The sequence below is a fragment of the Rhinoderma darwinii genome, unplaced genomic scaffold (genome assembly GCF_050947455.1).
Source record: "Rhinoderma darwinii isolate aRhiDar2 unplaced genomic scaffold, aRhiDar2.hap1 Scaffold_728, whole genome shotgun sequence".
Taxonomy (NCBI): domain Eukaryota; kingdom Metazoa; phylum Chordata; class Amphibia; order Anura; family Rhinodermatidae; genus Rhinoderma; species Rhinoderma darwinii.
Window position 1 is genome coordinate 7,389 of NW_027464289.1, and position 18,898 is coordinate 26,286.

Sequence of the window (18,898 nt, forward strand, 5' to 3'; positions counted from 1 at the left end):
CCTGCTCCTCAATGTCTTCCCGTTCTCTGTCCTCTGAGAATAGGGACATATTTGTCAATGTTTCCAGTTTGGGATGACTGGTTGTAGGACTGAAGTTTAGGGATGGGCTTTACTGCATCAGTGTTTGCTTTTTCCTTTCTTTGTACTATGGATTTGGCCCCATCTAGGGTCCAGTGTTTGTTATATTTTGGTCTTCTGCCCTGGTTTTTGTCGTGATATGATCCTTGTGTTTCATTTGCAGGAACTGGTGTGCATATGTTGTGACCCGGACGGTTTCCTGTATGGTGGAAGATGGAGTGGAGACCTACGTGAAGCCGGAATATCAGCCATGTGTCTGGGGTCAGATCCAGTGTCCTCGCACCGTCCTGTGAGTAGAAGGGACTTTAACGTTTTCTATTCCCCATATTCTGTCACTCTGAATGCTGCTAAACTTGTGGGACATGAGACGGTCTCGGCTGTAGACAGAACCCCCTGTCCCGCCAATACAGGGGACACCGGAGACTTCTAACAGGAACACTCCAGGCAAAAGAGGGCGGAGCAGGACATCTCACTTTGGTCCTTTATTGAAGGCTTGTGTCGTGCTCCGCCCCTCTGACTCGGCACAGTGTGTCAGTTTTGCCTGGAGTGCTCTTTTAAAGTCTTCTGATTGTTTTTTCTGACTGAAATTAGTTTATTGGACTCAAACAATTCATGACATGTCATTTGTGCATTTCAATAATTTCTCTTCAGATAATTTACAGCTGATGTTTTGAGGAATCATTTCAGGGATATCACGGGCGCCATTTAATATATAGATCTCACCCCCAAAATGGACAAAACCTCATGCCCTTGAGCCCTGAGAAATGCACATATAACGTATATGTATCCACAGGGTGTAGCGCTCTGCCGCAATGACATCACCCATGTTCTGCACAAATCTCTTATTTATAACAAACAAGTGTCAGACAAAGAGCCGCAAAGTTACTAGCAAAGAAGAGGTTAACTTCAAAGCTGCCACAGATGGTGGATGAAACTACTCTGCAACTAAAGCTTACACTCTACAGGAGAGGGGACCCCGCTGACCATAAGAGCTTACACTCTACAGGAGAGGACCCCGCTGACTATAAGAGCTTACACTCTACAGGAGAGAGGACACTGCTGACCATAAGAGCTTACACTCTACAGGAGAGAGGACCCCGCTGACCATAAGAGCTTACACTCTACAGGAGAGAGGACACTGCTGACCATAAGAGCTTACACTCTACAGGAGAGAGGACACTGCTGATCATAAGAGCTTACACTCTACAGGAGAGAGGACACCGCTGATCATAAGAGCTTACACTCTACAGGAGAGACACTGCTGACCATAAGAGCTTACACTCTACAGGAGAGGGGACCCCGCTGACCATAAGAGCTTACACTCTACAGGAGAGAGGACACTGCTGACCATAAGAGCTTACACTCTACAGGAGAGAGGACCCCGCTGACCATAAGAGCTTACACTCTACAGGAGAGAGGACACTGCTGACCATAAGAGCTTACACTCTACAGGAGAGAGGACACTGCTGATCATAAGAGCTTACACTCTACAGGAGAGAGGACCCCGCTGACCATAAGAGCTTACACTCTACAGGAGAGAGTGCTAACCATAAGAGCTTACACTCTACAGGAGAGGGGACCCCGCTGACCATAAGAGCTTACACTCTACAGGAGAGAGGACCCCGCTGACCATAAGAGCTTACACTCTACAGGAGAGAGGACCCCGCTGACCATAAGAGCTTACACTCTACAGGAGAGAGGACACTGCTGACCATAAGAGCTTACACTCTACAGGAGAGGGGACCCCGCTGACCATAAGAGCTTACACTCTACAGGAGAGACACTGCTGACCATAAGAGCTTACACTCTACAGGAGAGACACTGCTGACCATAAGAGCTTACACTCTACAGGAGAGAGGACCCTGCTGACCATAAGAGCTTACACTCTACAGGAGAGAGGACACTGCTGACCATAAGAGCTTACACTCTACAGGAGAGAGGACACTGCTGACCATAAGAGCTTACACTCTACAGGAGAGAGGACCCCGCTGACCATAAGAGCTTACACTCTACAGGAGAGAGGACCCTGCTGACCATAAGAGCTTACACTCTACAGGAGAGATACCGCTGACCATAAGAGCTTACACTCTACAGGAGAGAGGACTCCGCTGATCATTAGAGCTGACGGAGCAGCCTCGTGGAGAGCTTACTAATATAATTCCACAGAAAGCTGGTGGTCAGTGTTGTAAGTGGCAGAGAGCAGCGGCATTAGTAGATCTGCTAGACAGAACGATCACGTTGTCTGCAGCATTTGAGGTGGATTACAGTGGAGCCGGTCTGTTTAGTGGAATGCAAGTTAATAGCAAGTTTTCGTATTCGAGATGAGACACGATCGGGACTAGTAATGTAGCAGTGTCCTTCTCCTACTCCAGCCTCTGTTCTCCCCATCTTCCGCTCGCTGTTCTTTTCTTCCGCTCGCTGTTCTTTTCTTCTGGTCACTGTTCTCTCCCCCTTCAGTTTCTGTTCTCCTCCAGCTCCATTCGATATCAGGGACCTAGAACCTCCTGTGTCCCAGGCAGTAGAACTTCTCATTGAACTATCTGGGATGTTGGACAGCTCCACTGCTAAATCTATTGTCTATGTTTTCTTGAATTCTGATACTTAAGATTCCTTGCCTTGATTACCTCATCCGTCTTACCCTTTTGGCTTGCTATTAAAGCCTGGCCATTGCACTTATTCCTTGGAAGACTAATGAGCAACTGCCTCTAGTCTAGTTCATTGTTGCCTCATCGGCCTCCTCTGGTTGCCATTCCCCTCTTGCTCTCATCGCTGTTCTCCTCCTCCTCCTGCTGTTGTCACTTTTTTTCTCCAGCTCCAGTCGTTTTTCCCGTCCTTCTCTGGTCACCATTTTTCTCCTCCTGTCCAGTTGCTGTTCTCCTCCTCCTCCTCCTGCTCTCATCACTGTTCCCCTCCTAGTGTTGTCGCTGTTCTTCTCCTGCTCCAGTTGCTGTCCAGTTGCATTTTCTTTCTCCTCCTTTTTATCTCTGTTTTCCTCCGCCTTTTGCTCTGATCGCTGTTCTTCTCCTGATCTGGTGGCTGTTCTCGTCCTTCTCATGTCACCATTCTTCTCCTCCTGTCGGGCCGCTGTTCTCCTCCTCCTATGGTTGGTGTTCTATTCCTATTCTTGCTCCCATCGCAGTTCTCCTCCTCTTATTGTTGTCGCTGTTCTCGTCCTTCTCTGGTCACCATTCTTCTCCTCCTGTCCGGTTGCTGTTCTCCTCCTCGTGTTGATGTCGCTGTTCTCGTCCTTCTCTGGTTACTATTCTTATCTTCCTGTCCAGTTGCGGTTCTTCTCCTTCTCTGGTCACGATTCTTCTCCTCCTGTCCGGTTGCTGTCCTCCTCCTCCTGTTGTGGTTGCTGTACTCGTCCTTCTCTAGTCACTATTCTTTTCTTCCCGTCTGGTTTCTGTTCTTGTCCTTCTCTGGTCACTATTCTCCTCCTGTCTGGTTGCTGTTCTCTTCCTCCTCCTCCTCCTCCCCCTCTGGTTGCCATTCTCCTCCTCCCGCTCTCATTGTTGTTCTCCTTCTCCTCCTGCTCCACTCGCTGCTTATTATCATCCACCTTCCAGGTTGTTTCAACCACTGCACTCTGAATCTACTTCTAGACCTTGACAGAAAATTCTGGCCTCAATATGGAGTTCCCTGGAATAAGACCTTTGACAACTATGAGGCAACAAATTGCTTAACTTCAAGCATCTGGCACCACTTATCAAGAAAAATCTTTTCAGCTGCAAAATCTACAAAGAGAGATTATTGAATTGCAAAAATAACTTCATGATGTGCATTGCTCCGCCGCAGATCCAAGTTCACGCATACCACCACCATCATTTTCAGTGGTCATCATCGCATGCGGTCACCATTATTGAGGTTCCCTTAATCAATGCCTCATATATTTTCAATGCAACCTGCTCCATTTATCAAGGAAAGGAAGAAATAATTTATAATCAACTCCTGATCGATAAAGCTGCAGTGCAAGCGTCTCCTTGTGTAAAAAGAATAATAATCCTCTGGAAAGTTTGGACTCACTGCTATGAAAAAAGTTTCTGATGATCCTAATGGTTGTGCCACGGCTGGAGCCAAACGACATGATCTGTGACAAGGAAGATGATGGATACACAGCAGAACTCCACCGCTGGGCAGTAATACCACGTGGGATCTACCGGGCCAGAAGAACCAATTTTGGTGAGGGCTTTTAGTGCAAGTGGTGGATGAACTTCCCAGAGTGGAAACCAGAGGAGTTGAAGAACTTAACTTAGTTGTGCATTTGATTTGATCAGAGACTGAAACAAAGGAAAGACTGTGGGCAGTGGAAATAATCCTGTCTTCTCCTTCGGCCAATTAACACTAAAGACCCAGCAAAGTACTGAATCTCTATCTGAACCTATGCAAATTGATGTTATTCCAAAACCTCTTACTACAGCAGAAAAAGAGAGACAACAAACAGAAAATCTGTGCCATTATTGTGGGGGTTCAGGGCACTCTGCCGATTATTGCTGAAATAAGATCCCCAGGACGATCGCTGTCACTGATGTAAAAGAACGGATGAACCGGGAGACCTCTGATCTGTAAAAATACATGAAGTTTCTCCTCTGACGCAGGGTGAGAAGGTGTCGAGGGTTTGCACAATTTAGACAGCTGCGGACAAACACCAGAAAGAAACTTCTGCCTTTTATGTTGGGGAAAAAGTGTGGCTTTCCACACAAATGTAAAGCTGCAAGTACTTTCTCCAGAATTGGGCCAGAAATCTATTGGGCCATTTAACTTTCTGCTGAAATGAATGAGGTTACTCTTCGTGTACGACTCTCTGAGACTCTGATGATGCATCCGGGTTTTACTGCTCTTTCTTTAAGCCATTTCGGGTTAACCCTATTCCGCGCCGCCTTTTGCCTACTCCACCACCAGTGGTTGTTCAAGGTGAAGATAAAGATGTTACTGGAAATATTTTGGTCCCTAGAATCTATCAGAATAAGCAGCAGTGTTTGATCCAGTGGAAGAGATATGCTCCTAGGCTAAAAAAAGGAATCTGAAATATTCTAACAAGCCGGCCCCTTGGACATCTTGTAAGAGAAAGTTCTGTTAGGAGTCTGACCAAGAAATGACTGTGTCCCAGGCAGCAGATCTTCTCATAGAACTATCTGGGATGTTGGACGGCTCCAATGCTGAATCTATTGTCCAGTTTCTCTTGATTATTGCCTCCTAAAAATCATTGCCTTGCTTACCTAAGTAGTCTCATCCTCTACTTTCTATACTGTATCCAGGCCTTCGCTTTTTCTCCTTGCCAGGCTATTGAGCTTCCTGCCTCTAGTCTAGTTCATTGCTGCCTTACTCTGCAGACAACGGCTGCTTATTTGTGTATTAAATGTGGTTTATTTCCTGACCCGTCTCTGCATTACGTACAAACTGTTGCCACTTATCTGTGTACCGATCTTGAATTGCTTCCTTGCCACGTCTCTGCCTAATGCTTGAAAATTTTGCCACTTATCTTTGTGCTGAACCGGGACTGTTACTTCACTAATCCTGCTATTATCACACGCCTTCCAGGTTGTTTCAGCCACTTGACTCCTTGACATCCTCCTCCTGCTCTGGTCATTGTTCTTCTCCTCCTCCTCCTGCTGTGCCAGCTGCTGTACTCATTCTTCTCTGGTTGCTGTTCTCCTCTTTCTTCTGTAGTCACTGTTCTACTCCTCCTCTCATTGCTGTTCTGCTCTTTCCATGTCACTGTGCTTCTCCACCTCTTACACCAGTCCTTATTCTTCTCCTGCTCCAGTCCTTATTCTTCTCCTTCACTGGTCGCTGTTTTCCTATAGTCACCATTCTACTCGTACTCTGATTGCTATTCAGTACCGCTAGATTCACTGTTCTCCTTTACCTTCAGTTGCTGTTCTCCTATTCCTGTCGTTGTTCTCCTGTTCCTGTCATTGTTCTCTTGTTCTTGCCGTTGTTGTTCTCCTCCTCCTCCTCCTTCTGTCACTGTTCTCCTTTGGTTGATGGTTTCGTCCTGCTCCGGTTGCTGTTTATCTCCTACTCCTCCTCCGCCAGTCACTGTTGTCCTTCTACAGTTGCTGGTCTCCTCCTTTTATGGTCACTGTTCTCCTCCTCTGGTCGTGGTTCTCCTCCTGCTCCATTCCATGTTCTCCTTCTCCTCCTGCTGTGGTCATTGTTTTTCTCCGCCACCTGCTCCGGTCACTGTCCTTGTCCTGCTCTGGTCGCTGTTCTCCTCCTTCTGATCCAGTTGCTGCTCCAGTCGCTGTTTTGCTCATCCTTCTCCGGTCGCTATTCTCCTTCTACTATTGTCGCTGTTCTCCTCCAGTCACTGTTCTTCTCCTCATCCAGTCGCTGTTCTCCTAATCCATTCACTGTTATGCTCCTCCTCCTCTTCCAGTCACTGTTCTCCTCCAGTCGCTGCTCTCATCCTCCTCTTGCTTCCATCGTTGTTCTCATCTTTATGCTCTAGTTGCTATTTTCCACTTCCTGGTCTCATCGCTGTTCAACTCCTTTTCCTCCTCTGGTCGTTATTCTCATCCTCCTTCCTTCATTATTATTCTCCTCCTCCTGTTTTGGTTGCTGTTCTCCTACTCCTCCTGCTCTGGTCTCTGTTCTCCTCCTCCTCCTCCTGTTTTGGTTGCTGTTCTCCTACTCCTCCTGTTTTGGTTGCTGTTCTCCTCCTGCTCTTGTCACTGTTCTCCTCCTCCTGCTCTGGTCGCTGTTCTACTTCTCCTCCTGCTCTGGTCGCTGTTCTCCTCCTCCTCCTGCTCTGGTCGCTGTTCCCCTCCTCCTCTTGCTCTGGTCGCTGTTCTCCTCCTCCTCCTGCTCTGGTCACTGTTCTCCTTCTCCTCCTGCTCTGGTCGCTGTTCTCCTTCTCCTCCTGCTCTGGTCGCTGTTCTCCTTCTCCTCCTGCTCTGGTCGCTGTTCTCCTCCTCCTCCTGCTCTGGTCGCTGTTCTCCTCCTCCTCCTGCTCTGGTCGCTGTTCTCCTCCACCTCCTGCTCTGGTCGCTGTTCTCCTCCTCCTCCTGCTCTGGTCGCTGTTCTCCTCCTCCTCCTGCTCTGTTCGCTGTTCCCCTCTTCCTCTTGCTCTGGTCGCTGTTCTCCTCCTCCTCTTGCTGTGGTCGCTATTCTCCTCCTCCTCCTGCTCTGGTCGCTGTTCTTCTCCTCCTGCTCTGGTCACTGTTCTCCTCCTCCTGCTCTGGTCGCTGTTCTACTCCTCCTCCGGCTCTGGTCGCTGTTCTACTTCTCCTCCTGCTCTGGTCGCTGTTCTCCTCCTCCTCCTCCTGCTCTTGTCTCTGTGCTCCTCCTCCTCCTGCTCTGGTTGCTGTTCTCCTCCTCCTGCGCTAGTCGCTGTTCTCCTTCTACTCCCGCTCCGGTTGCTTTTCTTCCACTCCTCCTCCTTCTCTGGTCGCTGTTCTCCTCCTGCTCTGGTCGCTGTTCTCCGCCTCCTCCTGCTCTGGTCGCTGTTCTACTCCTCCTGCTCTTGTCTCTGTCCTCCTCCTCCTGCTCTAGTCGCTGTTCTCCTCCTCCTCCTGCTCTGGTCGCTGTTCTCCTACTCCTGCTCTGGTCGCTGTTCCCCTCCTCCTCTTGCTCTGGTCGCTGTTCTCCTCATCCTCTTGCTCTGGTCGCTGTTCTCCTCCTCCTGCTCTGGTCGCTGTTCTCCTACTCCTGCTCTGGTCGCTGTTCCCTTCCTCCTCTTGCCGTGGTTGCTGTTGTCCTCCTTCTGCTCTGGTCGCTGTTCTTCTCCTTCTGCTCTGGTCGCTGTTCTTTTCCTCCTTCTGCTCTTGTCGCTGTTTTCCTCCTTCTGCTCTTGTCGCTGTTCTCCTGCTCCTCCTGCTCTGGTCGCTGTTCTTCTCCTCCTGCTCTGGTCGCTGTTCTTCTCCTTCTGCTCTGGTCGCTGTTCTTTTCCTCCTTCTGCTCTTGTCGCTGTTTTCCTCCTTCTGCTCTGGTCGCTGTGCTCCTCCTCCTTCTGCTCTGGTCGCTGTGCTCCTCCTCCTCCTGCTCTGGTTGCTGTTCTCCTCCTTCTGCGCTGGTCGCTGTTCTCCTTCTACTCCCGCTCCAGTTGCTTTTCTTCCACTCCTCCTCCTTGTCTGGTCGCTGTTCTCCTCCTGCTCTGGTCGCTGTTCTCCGACTCCTCCTGCTCTGGTCGCTGTTCCCCTCCTCCTCCTGCTCTTGTCTCTGTGCTCCGCCTCCTCATGCTCTGGTCGCTGTGCTCCTCCTCCTCCTGCTCTGGTTGCTGTTCTCCTCCTCCTGCTCTGGTCGCTGTTCTCCTTCTACTCCCGCTCCGGTTGCTTTTCTTCCACTCCTCCTCCTTCTCTGGTCGCTGTTCTCCTCCTCCTCCTTCTCTGGTCGCTGTTCTCCTCCTCCTGCTCATGTCGCTGTTCTCCTCCTCCTGCTCTGGTCGCTGTTCTTCTCCTCCTCCTGCTCTGGTTGCTGTTCTCCTCCTCCTCCTGCTCTGGTTGCTGTTCTCCTCCTCCTCCTGCTCTAGTCGCTGTTCTCCTCCTCCTCCTGCTCTTGTTGCTGTTCTCCTCCTCTTCCAGCTCTAGTCGTTGTTCTCCTCCTCCTCCTGCTCTAGTCGCTGTTCTTCTTCTCCTCCTCCTCCTGCTCTGGTCGCTGTTCTCCTCCTTCTCCTGCTCTGGTCGCTGTTCTCCTCCTCCTCCTGCTCTGGTCGCTGTTCTCCTTCTCCTCCCGCTCCGGTCGCTGTTCTTCTCCTTCTCCTCCTGCTCTGGTCGCTGTTCTCCTCCTCCTACTACTCTGGTCGCTGTTCTCCTTCTCCTCCTCCTCCTGCTCTGGTCGCTGTTCTCCTCCTTCTCCTGCTCTGGTCGCTGTTCTCCTCCTGCTCTGGTCGCTGTTCTCCTTCTCCTCCTGCTCTGGTCGCTGTTCTCCTCCTCCTCCTGCTCTGGTCGCTGTTCTCCTCCTCCTCCTGCTCTGGTCGCTGTTCTCCTCCTCCTGCTCTGGTCGCTGTTCTCCTTCTCCTCCTGCTCTGGTCACTGTTCCCCTCCTCCTCCTGCTCTAGTCGCTGTTCTACTCCTCCTGCTCTGGTCGCTGTTCTTCTCCTTCTCCTCCTGCTCTGGTCGCTGTTCTCCTCCTCCTACTACTCTGGTCGCTGTTCTCCTTCTCCTCCTCCTCCTGCTCTGGTCGCTGTTCTCCTCCTTCTCCTGCTCTGGTCGCTGTTCTCCTCCTGCTCTGGTCGCTGTTCTCCTTCTCCTCCTGCTCTGGTCGCTGTTCTCCTCCTCCTCCTGCTCTGGTCGCTGTTCTCCTCCTCCTCCTGCTCTGGTCGCTGTTCTCCTCCTCCTGCTCTGGTCGCTGTTCTCCTTCTCCTCCTGCTCTGGTCACTGTTCCCCTCCTCCTCCTGCTCTAGTCGCTGTTCTACTCCTCCTGCTCTGGTCGCTGTTCTCCTCCTCCTCATGCTCTGGTCGCTGTGCTCCTCCTCCTCCTGCTCTTGTTGCTGTTCTCCTCCTCCTGCTCTGGTCGCTGTTCTCCTTCTACTCCCGCTCCGGTTGCTTTTCTTCCACTCCTCCTCCTTCTCTGGTCGCTGTTCTCCTCCTCCTCCTTCTCTGGTCGCTGTTCTCCTCCTCCTGCTCATGTCGCTGTTCTCCTCCTCCTGCTCTGGTCGCTGTTCTTCTCCTCCTCCTGCTCTGGTTGCTGTTCTCCTCCTCCTCCTTCTCTGGTTGCTGTTCTCCTCCTCCTCCTGCTCTGGTCGCTGTTCTCCTCCTCCTCCTGCTCTGGTCGCTGTTCTCCTGCTCTTCCTGCTCTGGTCACTGCTCTCCTCTTCCTGCTTTGGTCGCTGTTCTCCTCCTGCTTTGGTCGCTGTTCTCCTCCTGCTTTGGTCGCTGTTCTCCTCCTGCTCTGGTCGCTGTTCTCCTGCTCCTCCTGCTCTGGTCACTGATCTCCTCTTCCTGCTTTGGTCGCTGTTCTCCTCCTGCTTTGGTCGCTGTTCTCCTCCTGCTTTGGTCGCTGTTCTCCTCCTGCTCTGGTTGCTGTACTCCTCCTCCTGCTCTGGTCGCTGTTCTCCTCCTCCTGCTCTGGTTGCTGTTCTCCTCCTCTTCCTCCTGCTCTGATCGCTGTTCTCCTCCTCCTGCTCTTGTTGCTGTTCTCCTCTTCCAGCTCTAGTCGTTGTTCTCCTCCTCCTCCTGCTCTAGTCGCTGTTCTTCTTCTCCTCCTCCTCCTGCTCTGGTCGCTGTTCTCCTCCTTCTCCTGCTCTGGTCGCTGTTCTCCTCCTCCTCCTGCTCTGGTCGCTGTTCTCCTTCTGCTCTGGTCGCTGTTCTCCTTCTCCTTCTGCTCTGGTCACTGTTCTCCTCGTCCTCCTGCTCTGGTCGCTGTTCTCCTTCTCCTACTGCTCTGGTCGCTGTTCTCCTCCTCCTCCTGCTCTGGTCGCTGTTCTCCTCCTCCTCCTGCTCTGGTCGCTGTTCTCCTCCTCCCCCTGCTCTGGTCGCTGTTCTACTCCTCTTTCTGCTCTGGTCGCTGTTCTCCTCCTCCTGCTCTGGTCACTGTTCTGCTCCTTCTGCTCTGGTCGCTGTTCTTTTCCTCCTTCTGCTCTTGTCGCTATTTTCCTCCTTCTGCTCTGGTCGCTGTGCTCCTCCTCCTCCTCCTGCTCTGGTCGCTGTGCTCCTCCTCCTCCTGCTCTGGTTGCTGTTCTCCTCCTCCTGCGCTAGTCGCTGTTCTCCTTCTACTCCCGCTCCGGTTGCTTTTCTTCCACTCCTCCTCTGGTCGCTGTTCTCCTCCTGCTCTGGTCGCTGTTCTCCGCCTCCTCCTGCTCTGGTCGCTGTTCTCCTCCTCCTCCTGCTCTGGTCGCTGTTCTCCTCCTCCTCTTGCTCTGGTCGCTGTTCTCCTCATCCTCTTGCTCTGGTCGCTGTTCTCCTCATCCTCTTGCTCTGGTCGCTGTTCTCCTCATCCTCTTGCTCTGGTCGCTGTTCTCCTCCTCCTCCTGCTCTGGTCGCTGTTCCCCTCCTCCTCTTGCTCTGGTCGCTGTTCTCCTCCTCCTCTTGCTCTGGTCGCTGTTCTCCTCCTCCTCTTGCTCTGGTCGCTGTTCTCCTCCTCCTGCTCTGGTCGCTGTTCTCCTACTCCTGCTCTGGTCGCTGTTCCCTTTCTCCTACTCCTGCCCTGGTCGCTGTTCCCTTCCTCCTCTTGCTCTGGTCGCTGTTGTCCTCCTCCTGCTCTGGTCGCTGTTCTTCTCCTCCTGCTCTGGTCGCTGTTCTTTTCCTCCTTCTGCTCTTGTCGCTGTTTTCCTCCTTCTGCTCTGGTCGCTGTGCTCCTCCTCCTCCTGCTCTGGTCGCTGTGCTCCTCCTCCTCCTCCTGCTCTGGTTGCTGTTCTCCTCCTTCTGCGCTGGTCGCTGTTCTCCTTCTACTCCCGCTCCGGTTGCTTTTCTTCCACTCCTCCTCCTTGTCTGGTCGCTGTTCTCCTCCTGCTCTGGTCGCTGTTCTCCGACTCCTCCTGCTCTGGTCGCTGTTCTCCGACTCCTCCTGCTCTGGTCGCTGTTCCCCTCCTCCTCCTGCTCTGGTCGCTGTTCTTCTCCTCCTACTTCTCTAGTCGCTGTTCTACTCCTCCTGCTCTTGTCTCTGTGCTCCGCCTTCTCATGCTCTGGTCGCTGTGCTCCTCCTCCTCCTGCTCTGGTTGCTGTTCTCCTCCTCCTGCTCTGGTTGCTGTTCTCCTCCTCCTGCTCTGGTCGCTGTTCTCCTTCTACTCCCGCTCTGGTTGCTTTTCTTCCACTCCTCCTCCTTCTCTTGTCGCTGTTCTCCTCCTCCTCCTTCTCTGGTCGCTGTTCTCCTCCTCCTGCTCATGTCCCTGTTCTCCTCCTCCTGCTCTGGTCGCTGTTCTTCTCCTCCTCCTGCTCTGGTTGCCGGTTCTCCTCCTCCTCCTGCTCTGGTTGCTGTTCTCCTCCTCCTCCTGCTCTAGTCGCTGTTCTCCTCCTCCTCCTGCTCTAGTCGCTGTTCTCCTCCTCCTCCTGCTCTGGTCGCTGTTCTCCTCTTCCTGCTTTGGTCGCTGTTCTCCTCCTGCTTTGGTCGCTGTTCTCCTCCTGCTCTGGTTGCTGTACTCCTCCTCCTGCTCTGGTTGCTGTACTCCTCCTCCTGCTCTGGTCGCTGTTCTCCTCCTCCTGCTCTGGTCGCTGTTCTCCTCCTCCTGCTCTGGTTGCTGTTCTCCTCCTCTTCCTCCTGCTCTGATCGCTGTCTCCTCCTCCTGCTCTTGTTGCTGTTCTCCTCCTCTTCCAGCTCTAGTCGTTGTTCTCCTCCTCCTCATGCTCTAGTCGCTGTTCTTCTTCTCCTCCTCCTCCTCCTGCTCTGGTCGCTGTTCTCCTCCTTCTCCTGCTCTGGTCGCTGTTCTCCTCCTCCTCCTGCTCTGGTCGCTGTTCTCCTCCTCCTCCTGCTCTGGTCGCTGTTCTCCTCCTCCTACTACTCTGGTCGCTGTTCTCCTCCTTCTCCTCCTCCTCCTGCTCTGGTCGCTGTTCTCCTCCTTCTCCTGCTCTGGTCGCTGTTCTCCTCCTGCTCTGGTCGCTGTTCTCCTCCTCCTCCTGCTCTGGTCGCTGTTCTCCTCCTCCTCCTGCTCTGGTCGCTGTTCTCCTCCTCCTGCTCTGGTCGCTGTTCTTCTCCTCCTGCTCTGGTCGCTGTTCTTTTCCTCCTTCTGCTCTTGTCGCTGTTTTCCTCCTTCTCCTCTTGTCGCTGTTCTCCTGCTCCTCCTGCTCTGGTCGCTGTTCTTCTCCTCCTGCTCTTCGCTGTTCTTTTCCTTCTGCTCTGGTCGCTGTTCTTTTCCTCCTTCTGCTCTTGTCGCTGTTTTCCTCCTTCTGCTCTGGTCGCTGTGCTCCTCCTCCTCCTGCTCTGGTCGCTGTGCTCCTCCTCCTCCTGCTCTGGTTGCTGTTCTCCTCCTTCTGCGCTGGTCGCTGTTCTCCTTCTACTCCCGCTCCGGTTGCTTTTCTTCCACTCCTCTTCCTTGTCTGGTCGCTGTTCTCCTCCTGCTCTGGTCGCTGTTCTCCGACTCCTCCTGCTCTGGTCGCTGTTCTCCGACTCCTCCTGCTCTGGTCGCTGTTCCCCTCCTCCTCCTGCTCTGGTCGCTGTTCTCCTCCTCCTGCTCTGGTCGCTGTTCTCCTTCTCCTCCTGCTCTGGTCGCTGTTCTCCTTCTCCTCCTGCTCTGGTCGCTGTTCTCCTCCTCCTCATGCTCTGGTCGCTGTGCTCCTCCTCCTCCTGCTCTGGTTGCTGTTCTCCTCCTCATGCTCTGGTCGCTGTGCTCCTCCTCCTCCTGCTCTGGTCGCTGTTCTTCTCCTCCTGCTCTGGTCGCTGTTCTTTTCCTCCTTCTGCTCTTGTCGCTGTTTTCCTCCTTCTGCTCTGGTCGCTGTGCTCCTCCTCCTCCTGCTCTGGTCGCTGTGCTCCTCCTCCTCCTCCTGCTCTGGTTGCTGTTCTCCTCCTTCTGCGCTGGTCGCTGTTCTCCTTCTACTCCCGCTCCGGTTGCTTTTCTTCCACTCCTCCTCCTTGTCTGGTCGCTGTTCTCCTCCTGCTCTGGTCGCTGTTCTCCGACTCCTCCTGCTCTGGTCGCTGTTCTCCGACTCCTCCTGCTCTGGTCGCTGTTCCCCTCCTCCTCCTGCTCTGGTCGCTGTTCTTCTCCTCCTACTTCTCTAGTCGCTGTTCTACTCCTCCTGCTCTTGTCTCTGTGCTCCGCCTCCTCATGCTCTGGTCGCTGTGCTCCTCCTCCTCCTGCTCTGGTTGCTGTTCTCCTCCTCCTGCTCTGGTCGCTGTTCTCCTTCTACTCCCGCTCTGGTTGCTTTTCTTCCACTCCTCCTCCTTCTCTGGTCGCTGTTCTCCTCCTCCTCCTTCTCTGGTCGCTGTTCTCCTCCTCCTGCTCATGTCCCTGTTCTCCTCCTCCTGCTCTGGTCGCTGTTCTTCTCCTCCTCCTGCTCTGGTTGCCGGTTCTCCTCCTCCTCCTGCTCTGGTTGCTGTTCTCCTCCTCCTCCTGCTCTAGTCGCTGTTCTCCTCCTCCTCCTGCTCTAGTCGCTGTTCTCCTCCTCCTCCTGCTCTAGTCGCTGTTCTCCTCCTCCTCCTGCTCTGGTCGCTGTTCTCCTCTTCCTGCTTTGGTCGCTGTTCTCCTCCTGCTTTGGTCGCTGTTCTCCTCCTGCTCTGGTTGCTGTACTCCTCCTCCTGCTCTGGTCGCTGTTCTCCTCCTCCTGCTCTGGTTGCTGTTCTCCTCCTCTTCCTCCTGCTCTGATCGCTGTCTCCTCCTCCTGCTCTTGTTGCTGTTCTCCTCCTCTTCCAGCTCTAGTCGTTGTTCTCCTCCTCCTCATGCTCTAGTCGCTGTTCTTCTTCTCCTCCTCCTCCTCCTCCTGCTCTGGTCGCTGTTCTCCTCCTTCTCCTGCTCTGGTCGCTGTTCTCCTTCTCCTGCTCTGGTCGCTGTTCTCCTCCTCCTCCTGCTCTGGTCGCTGTTCTCCTCCTCCTCCTGCTCTGGTCGCTGTTCTACTTCTGCTCTGGTCGCTGTTCTCCTTCTCCTTCTGCTCTGGTCACTGTTCTCCTCGTCCTCCTGCTCTGGTCGCTGTTCTCCTTCTCCTACTGCTCTGGTCGCTGTTCTCCTCCTCCTCCTGCTCTGGTCGCTGTTCTCCTCCTCCTCCTGCTCTGGTCGCTGTTCTACTCCTACTGCTCTGGTCGCTGTTCTACTTCTCTTTCTGCTCTGGTCGCTGGTTCCCTCCTCCTGCCCTGGTCACTGTTCTTCTCCTACTGCTATGGTCACTGTTCTGTTCCTCCTGCTCTGGTCGCTGTTCTCCTTCTCCTCCCGCTCCGGTCGCTGTTCTTCTCCTTCTCCTCCTGCTCTGGTCGCTGTTCTCCTCCTCCTACTACTCTGGTCGCTGTTCTCCTCCTTCTCCTCCTCCTCCTGCTCTGGTCGCTGTTCTCCTCCTTCTCCTGCTCTGGTCGCTGTTCTCCTCCTGCTCTGGTCGCTGTTCTCCTCCTCCTCCTGCTCTGGTCGCTGTTCTCCTCCTCCTGCTCTGGTCGCTGTTCTTCTCCTCCTGCTCTGGTCGCTGTTCTTTTCCTCCTTCTGCTCTTGTCGCTGTTTTCCTCCTTCTGCTCTTGTCGCTGTTCTCCTGCTCCTCCTGCTCTGGTCGCTGTTCTTCTCCTCCTGCTCTTCGCTGTTCTTCTCCTTCTGCTCTGGTCGCTGTTCTTTTCCTCCTTCTGCTCTTGTCGCTGTTTTCCTCCTTCTGCTCTGGTCGCTGTGCTCCTCCTCCTCCTGCTCTGGTCGCTGTGCTCCTCCTCCTCCTGCTCTGGTTGCTGTTCTCCTCCTTCTGCGCTGGTCGCTGTTCTCCTTCTACTCCCGCTCCGGTTGCTTTTCTTCCACTCCTCCTCCTTCTCTGGTCGCTGTTCTCCTCCTGCTCTGGTCGCTGTTCTCCGACTCCTCCTGCTCTGGTCGCTGTTCTCCTTCTACTCCCGCTCCGGTTGCTTTTCTTCCACTCCTCTTCCTTGTCTGGTCGCTGTTCTCCTCCTGCTCTGGTCGCTGTTCTCCGACTCCTCCTGCTCTGGTCGCTGTTCTCCGACTCCTCCTGCTCTGGTCGCTGTTCCCCTCCTCCTCCTGCTCTGGTCGCTGTTCTCCTCCTCCTGCTCTGGTCGCTGTTCTCCTTCTCCTCCTGCTCTGGTCGCTGTTCTCCTTCTCCTCCTGCTCTGGTCGCTGTTCTCCTCCTCCTCATGCTCTGGTCGCTGTGCTCCTCCTCCTCCTGCTCTGGTTGCTGTTCTCCTCCTCCTCCTGCTCTGGTCGCTGTTCTCCTTCTACTCCCGCTCCGGTTGCTTTTCTTCCACTCCTCCTCCTTCTCTGGTCGCTGTTCTCCTCCTCCTCCTTCTCTGGTCGCTGTTCTCCTCCTCCTGCTCATGTCGCTGTTCTCCTCCTCCTGCTCTGGTCGCTGTTCTTCTCCTCCTCCTGCTCTGGTTGCTGTTCTCCTCCTCCTCCTGCTCTGGTTGCTGTTCTCCTCCTCCTCCTGCTCTGGTTGCTGTTCTCCTCCTCCTCCTCCTGCTCTGGTTGCTGTTCTCCTCCTGCTCTGGTTGCTGTTCTCCTCCTCCTCCTGCTCTGGTTGCTGTTCTCCTCCTCCTCCTGCTCTAGTCGCTGTTCTTCTCCTCCTCCTGCTCTGGTTGCTGTTCTCCTCCTCCTCCTGCTCTGGTTGCTGTTCTCCTCCTCCTCCTGCTCTGGTCGCTGTTCTCCTCCTCCTCCTGCTCTAGTCGCTGTTCTCCTCCTCCTCTGGTCACTGTTCTCCTTCTCCTCCCGCTCCGGTCGCTGTTCTTCTCCTTCTCCTCCTGCTCTGGTCGCTGTTCTCCTCCTCCTACTACTCTGGTCGCTGTTCTCCTTCTCCTCCTCCTCCTGCTCTGGTCGCTGTTCTCCTCCTTCTCCTGCTCTGGTCGCTGTTCTCCTCCTGCTCTGGTCGCTGTTCTCCTTCTCCTCCTGCTCTGGTCGCTGTTCTCCTCCTCCTCCTGCTCTGGACGCTGTTCTCCTCCTCCTGCTCTGGACGCTGTTCTCCTCCTCCTGCTCTGGACGCTGTTCTCCTCCTCCTCCTGCTCTGGACGCTGTTCTCCTCCTCCTGCTCTGGTTGCTGTTCTCCTCCTCCTCCTTCTCTGGTCGCTGTTCTCCTCCTCCTCCATCTCTGGTCGCTGTTCTCCTCCTCCTGCTCATGTCGCTGTTCTCCTCCTCCTGCTCTGGTCGCTGTTCTTCTCCTCCTGCTCTGGTTGCTGTTCTCCTCCTCCTCCTTCTCTGGTTGCTGTTCTCCTCCTCCTCCTTCTCTGGTCGCTGTTCTCCTACTCCTGCTCTGGTCGCTGTTCTCCTACTCCTGCTCTGGTTGCTGTTCTCCTCCTCCTGCTCATGTCGCTGTTCTCCTCCTCCTGCTCTGGTCGCTGTTCTTCTCCTCCTCCTGCTCTGGTTGCTGTTCTCCTCCTCCTCCTGCTCTGGTTGCTGTTCTCCTCCTCCTCCTGCTCTAGTCGCTGTTCTCCTCCTCCTCCTGCTCTAGTCGCTGTTCTCCTCCTCCTCCTGCTCTGGTCGCTGCTCTCCTCTTCCTGCTTTGGTCGCTGTTCTCCTCCTGCTTTGGTCGCTGTTCTCCTCCTGCTCTGGTTGCTGTACTCCTCCTCCTGCTCTGGTCGCTGTTCTCCTCCTCCTGCTCTGGTTGCTGTTCTCCTCCTCATCCTCCTGCTCTGATCGCTGTTCTCCTCCTCCTGCTCTTGTTGCTGTTCTCCTCCTCTTCCAGCTCTAGTCGTTGTTCTCCTCCTCCTCCTGCTCTAGTCGCTGTTCTTCTTCTCCTCCTCCTCCTGCTCTAGTCGCTGTTCTCCTCCTCCTCCTGCTCTGGTCGCTGTTCTCCTCCTCCTCCTGCTCTGGTCGCTGTTCTCCTTCTCCTCCCGCTCCGGTCGCTGTTCTTCTCCTTCTCCTCCTGCTCTGGTCGCTGTTCTCCTCCTCCTACTACTCTGGTCGCTGTTCTCCTTCTCCTCCTCCTCCTCCTGCTCTGGTCGCTGTTCTCCTCCTTCTCCTGCTCTGGTCGCTGTTCTCCTCCTGCTCTGGTCGCTGTTCTCCTTCTCCTCCTGCTCTGGTCGCTGTTCTCCTCCTCCTCCTGCTCTGGTCGCTGTTCTCCTCCTCCTCATGCTCTGGTCGCTGTTCTCCTCCTCCTCCTGCTCTGGTCGCTGTTCCCCTCCTCCTCCTGCTCTAGTCGCTGTTCTACTCCTCCTGCTCTGGTCGCTGTTCTCCTCCTCCTCATGCTCTGGTCGCTGTGCTCCTCCTCCTCCTGCTCTTGTTGCTGTTCTCCTCCTCCTGCTCTGGTCGCTGTTCTCCTTCTACTCCCGCTCCGGTTGCTTTTCTTCCACTCCTCCTCCTTCTCTGGTCGCTGTTCTCCTCCTCCTCCTTCTCTGGTCGCTGTTCTCTTCCTCCTGCTCATGTCGCTGTTCTTCTCCTCCTCCTGCTCTGGTTGCTGTTCTCCTCCTCCTCCTTCTCTGGTTGCTGTTCTCCTCCTCCTCCTGCTCTAGTCGCTGTTCTCCTCCTCCTCCTGCTCTGGTCGCTGTTCTCCTCCTCCTCCTGCTCTGGTCGCTGTTCTCCTTCTCCTCCTGCTCTGGTCGCTGTTCCCCTCCTCCTCCTGCTCTAGTCGCTGTTCTACTCCTCCTGCTCTGGTCGCTGTTCTCCTCCTCCTCATGCTCTGGTCGCTGTGCTCCTCCTCCTCCTGCTCTTGTTGCTGTTCTCCTCCTCCTGCTCTGGTCGCTGTTCTCCTTCTACTCCCGCTCCGGTTGCTTTTCTTCCACTCCTCCTCCTTCTCTGGTCGCTGTTCTCCTCCTCCTCCTTCTCTGGTCGCTGTTCTCCTCCTCCTGCTCATGTCGCTGTTCTCCTCCTCCTGCTCTGGTCGCTGTTCTTCTCCTCCTCCTGCTCTGGTTGCTGTTCTCCTCCTCCTCCTTCTCTGGTTGCTGTTCTCCTCCTCCTCCTGCTCTAGTCGCTGTTCTCCTCCTCCTCCTGCTCTGGTCGCTGATCTCCTGCTCTGGTCACTGCTCTCCTCTTCCTGCTTTGGTCGCTGTTCTCCTCCTTCTTTGGTCGCTGTTCTCCTCCTGCTTTGGTCGCTGTTCTCCTCCTGCTCTGGTCGCTGTTCTCCTGCTCCTCCTGCTCTGGTCACTGCTCTCCTCTTCCTGCTTTGGTCGCTGTTCTCCTCCTGCTTTGGTCGCTGTTCTCCTCCTGCTTTGGTCGCTGTTCTCCTCCTGCTCTGGTTGCTGTACTCCTCCTCCTGCTCTGGTCGCTGTTCTCCTCCTCCTGCTCTGGTCGCTGTTCTCCTACTCCTGCTCTGGTTGCTGTTCTCCTCCTCCTGCTCATGTCGCTGTTCTCCTCCTCCTGCTCTGGTCGCTGTTCTTCTCCTCCTCCTGCTCT

At 54.3% G+C, this 18,898-nt stretch overlaps 1 protein-coding gene across 1 annotated transcript in view; it reads left to right on the forward strand.

The window, feature by feature from the left end:
* Positions 1–244: 244 nt before the first annotated feature.
* EMILIN1 (elastin microfibril interfacer 1) overlaps positions 245–18,898 on the forward strand; it is a 76,061-nt gene continuing 57,407 nt past the window's right edge. The window contains exon 1 of the mRNA XM_075849272.1: positions 245–367. Within this exon, the coding sequence (XP_075705387.1) occupies positions 282–367 (86 nt within the window). The 5' untranslated portion in view covers positions 245–281. The remainder of the gene's footprint in view (positions 368–18,898) is intronic.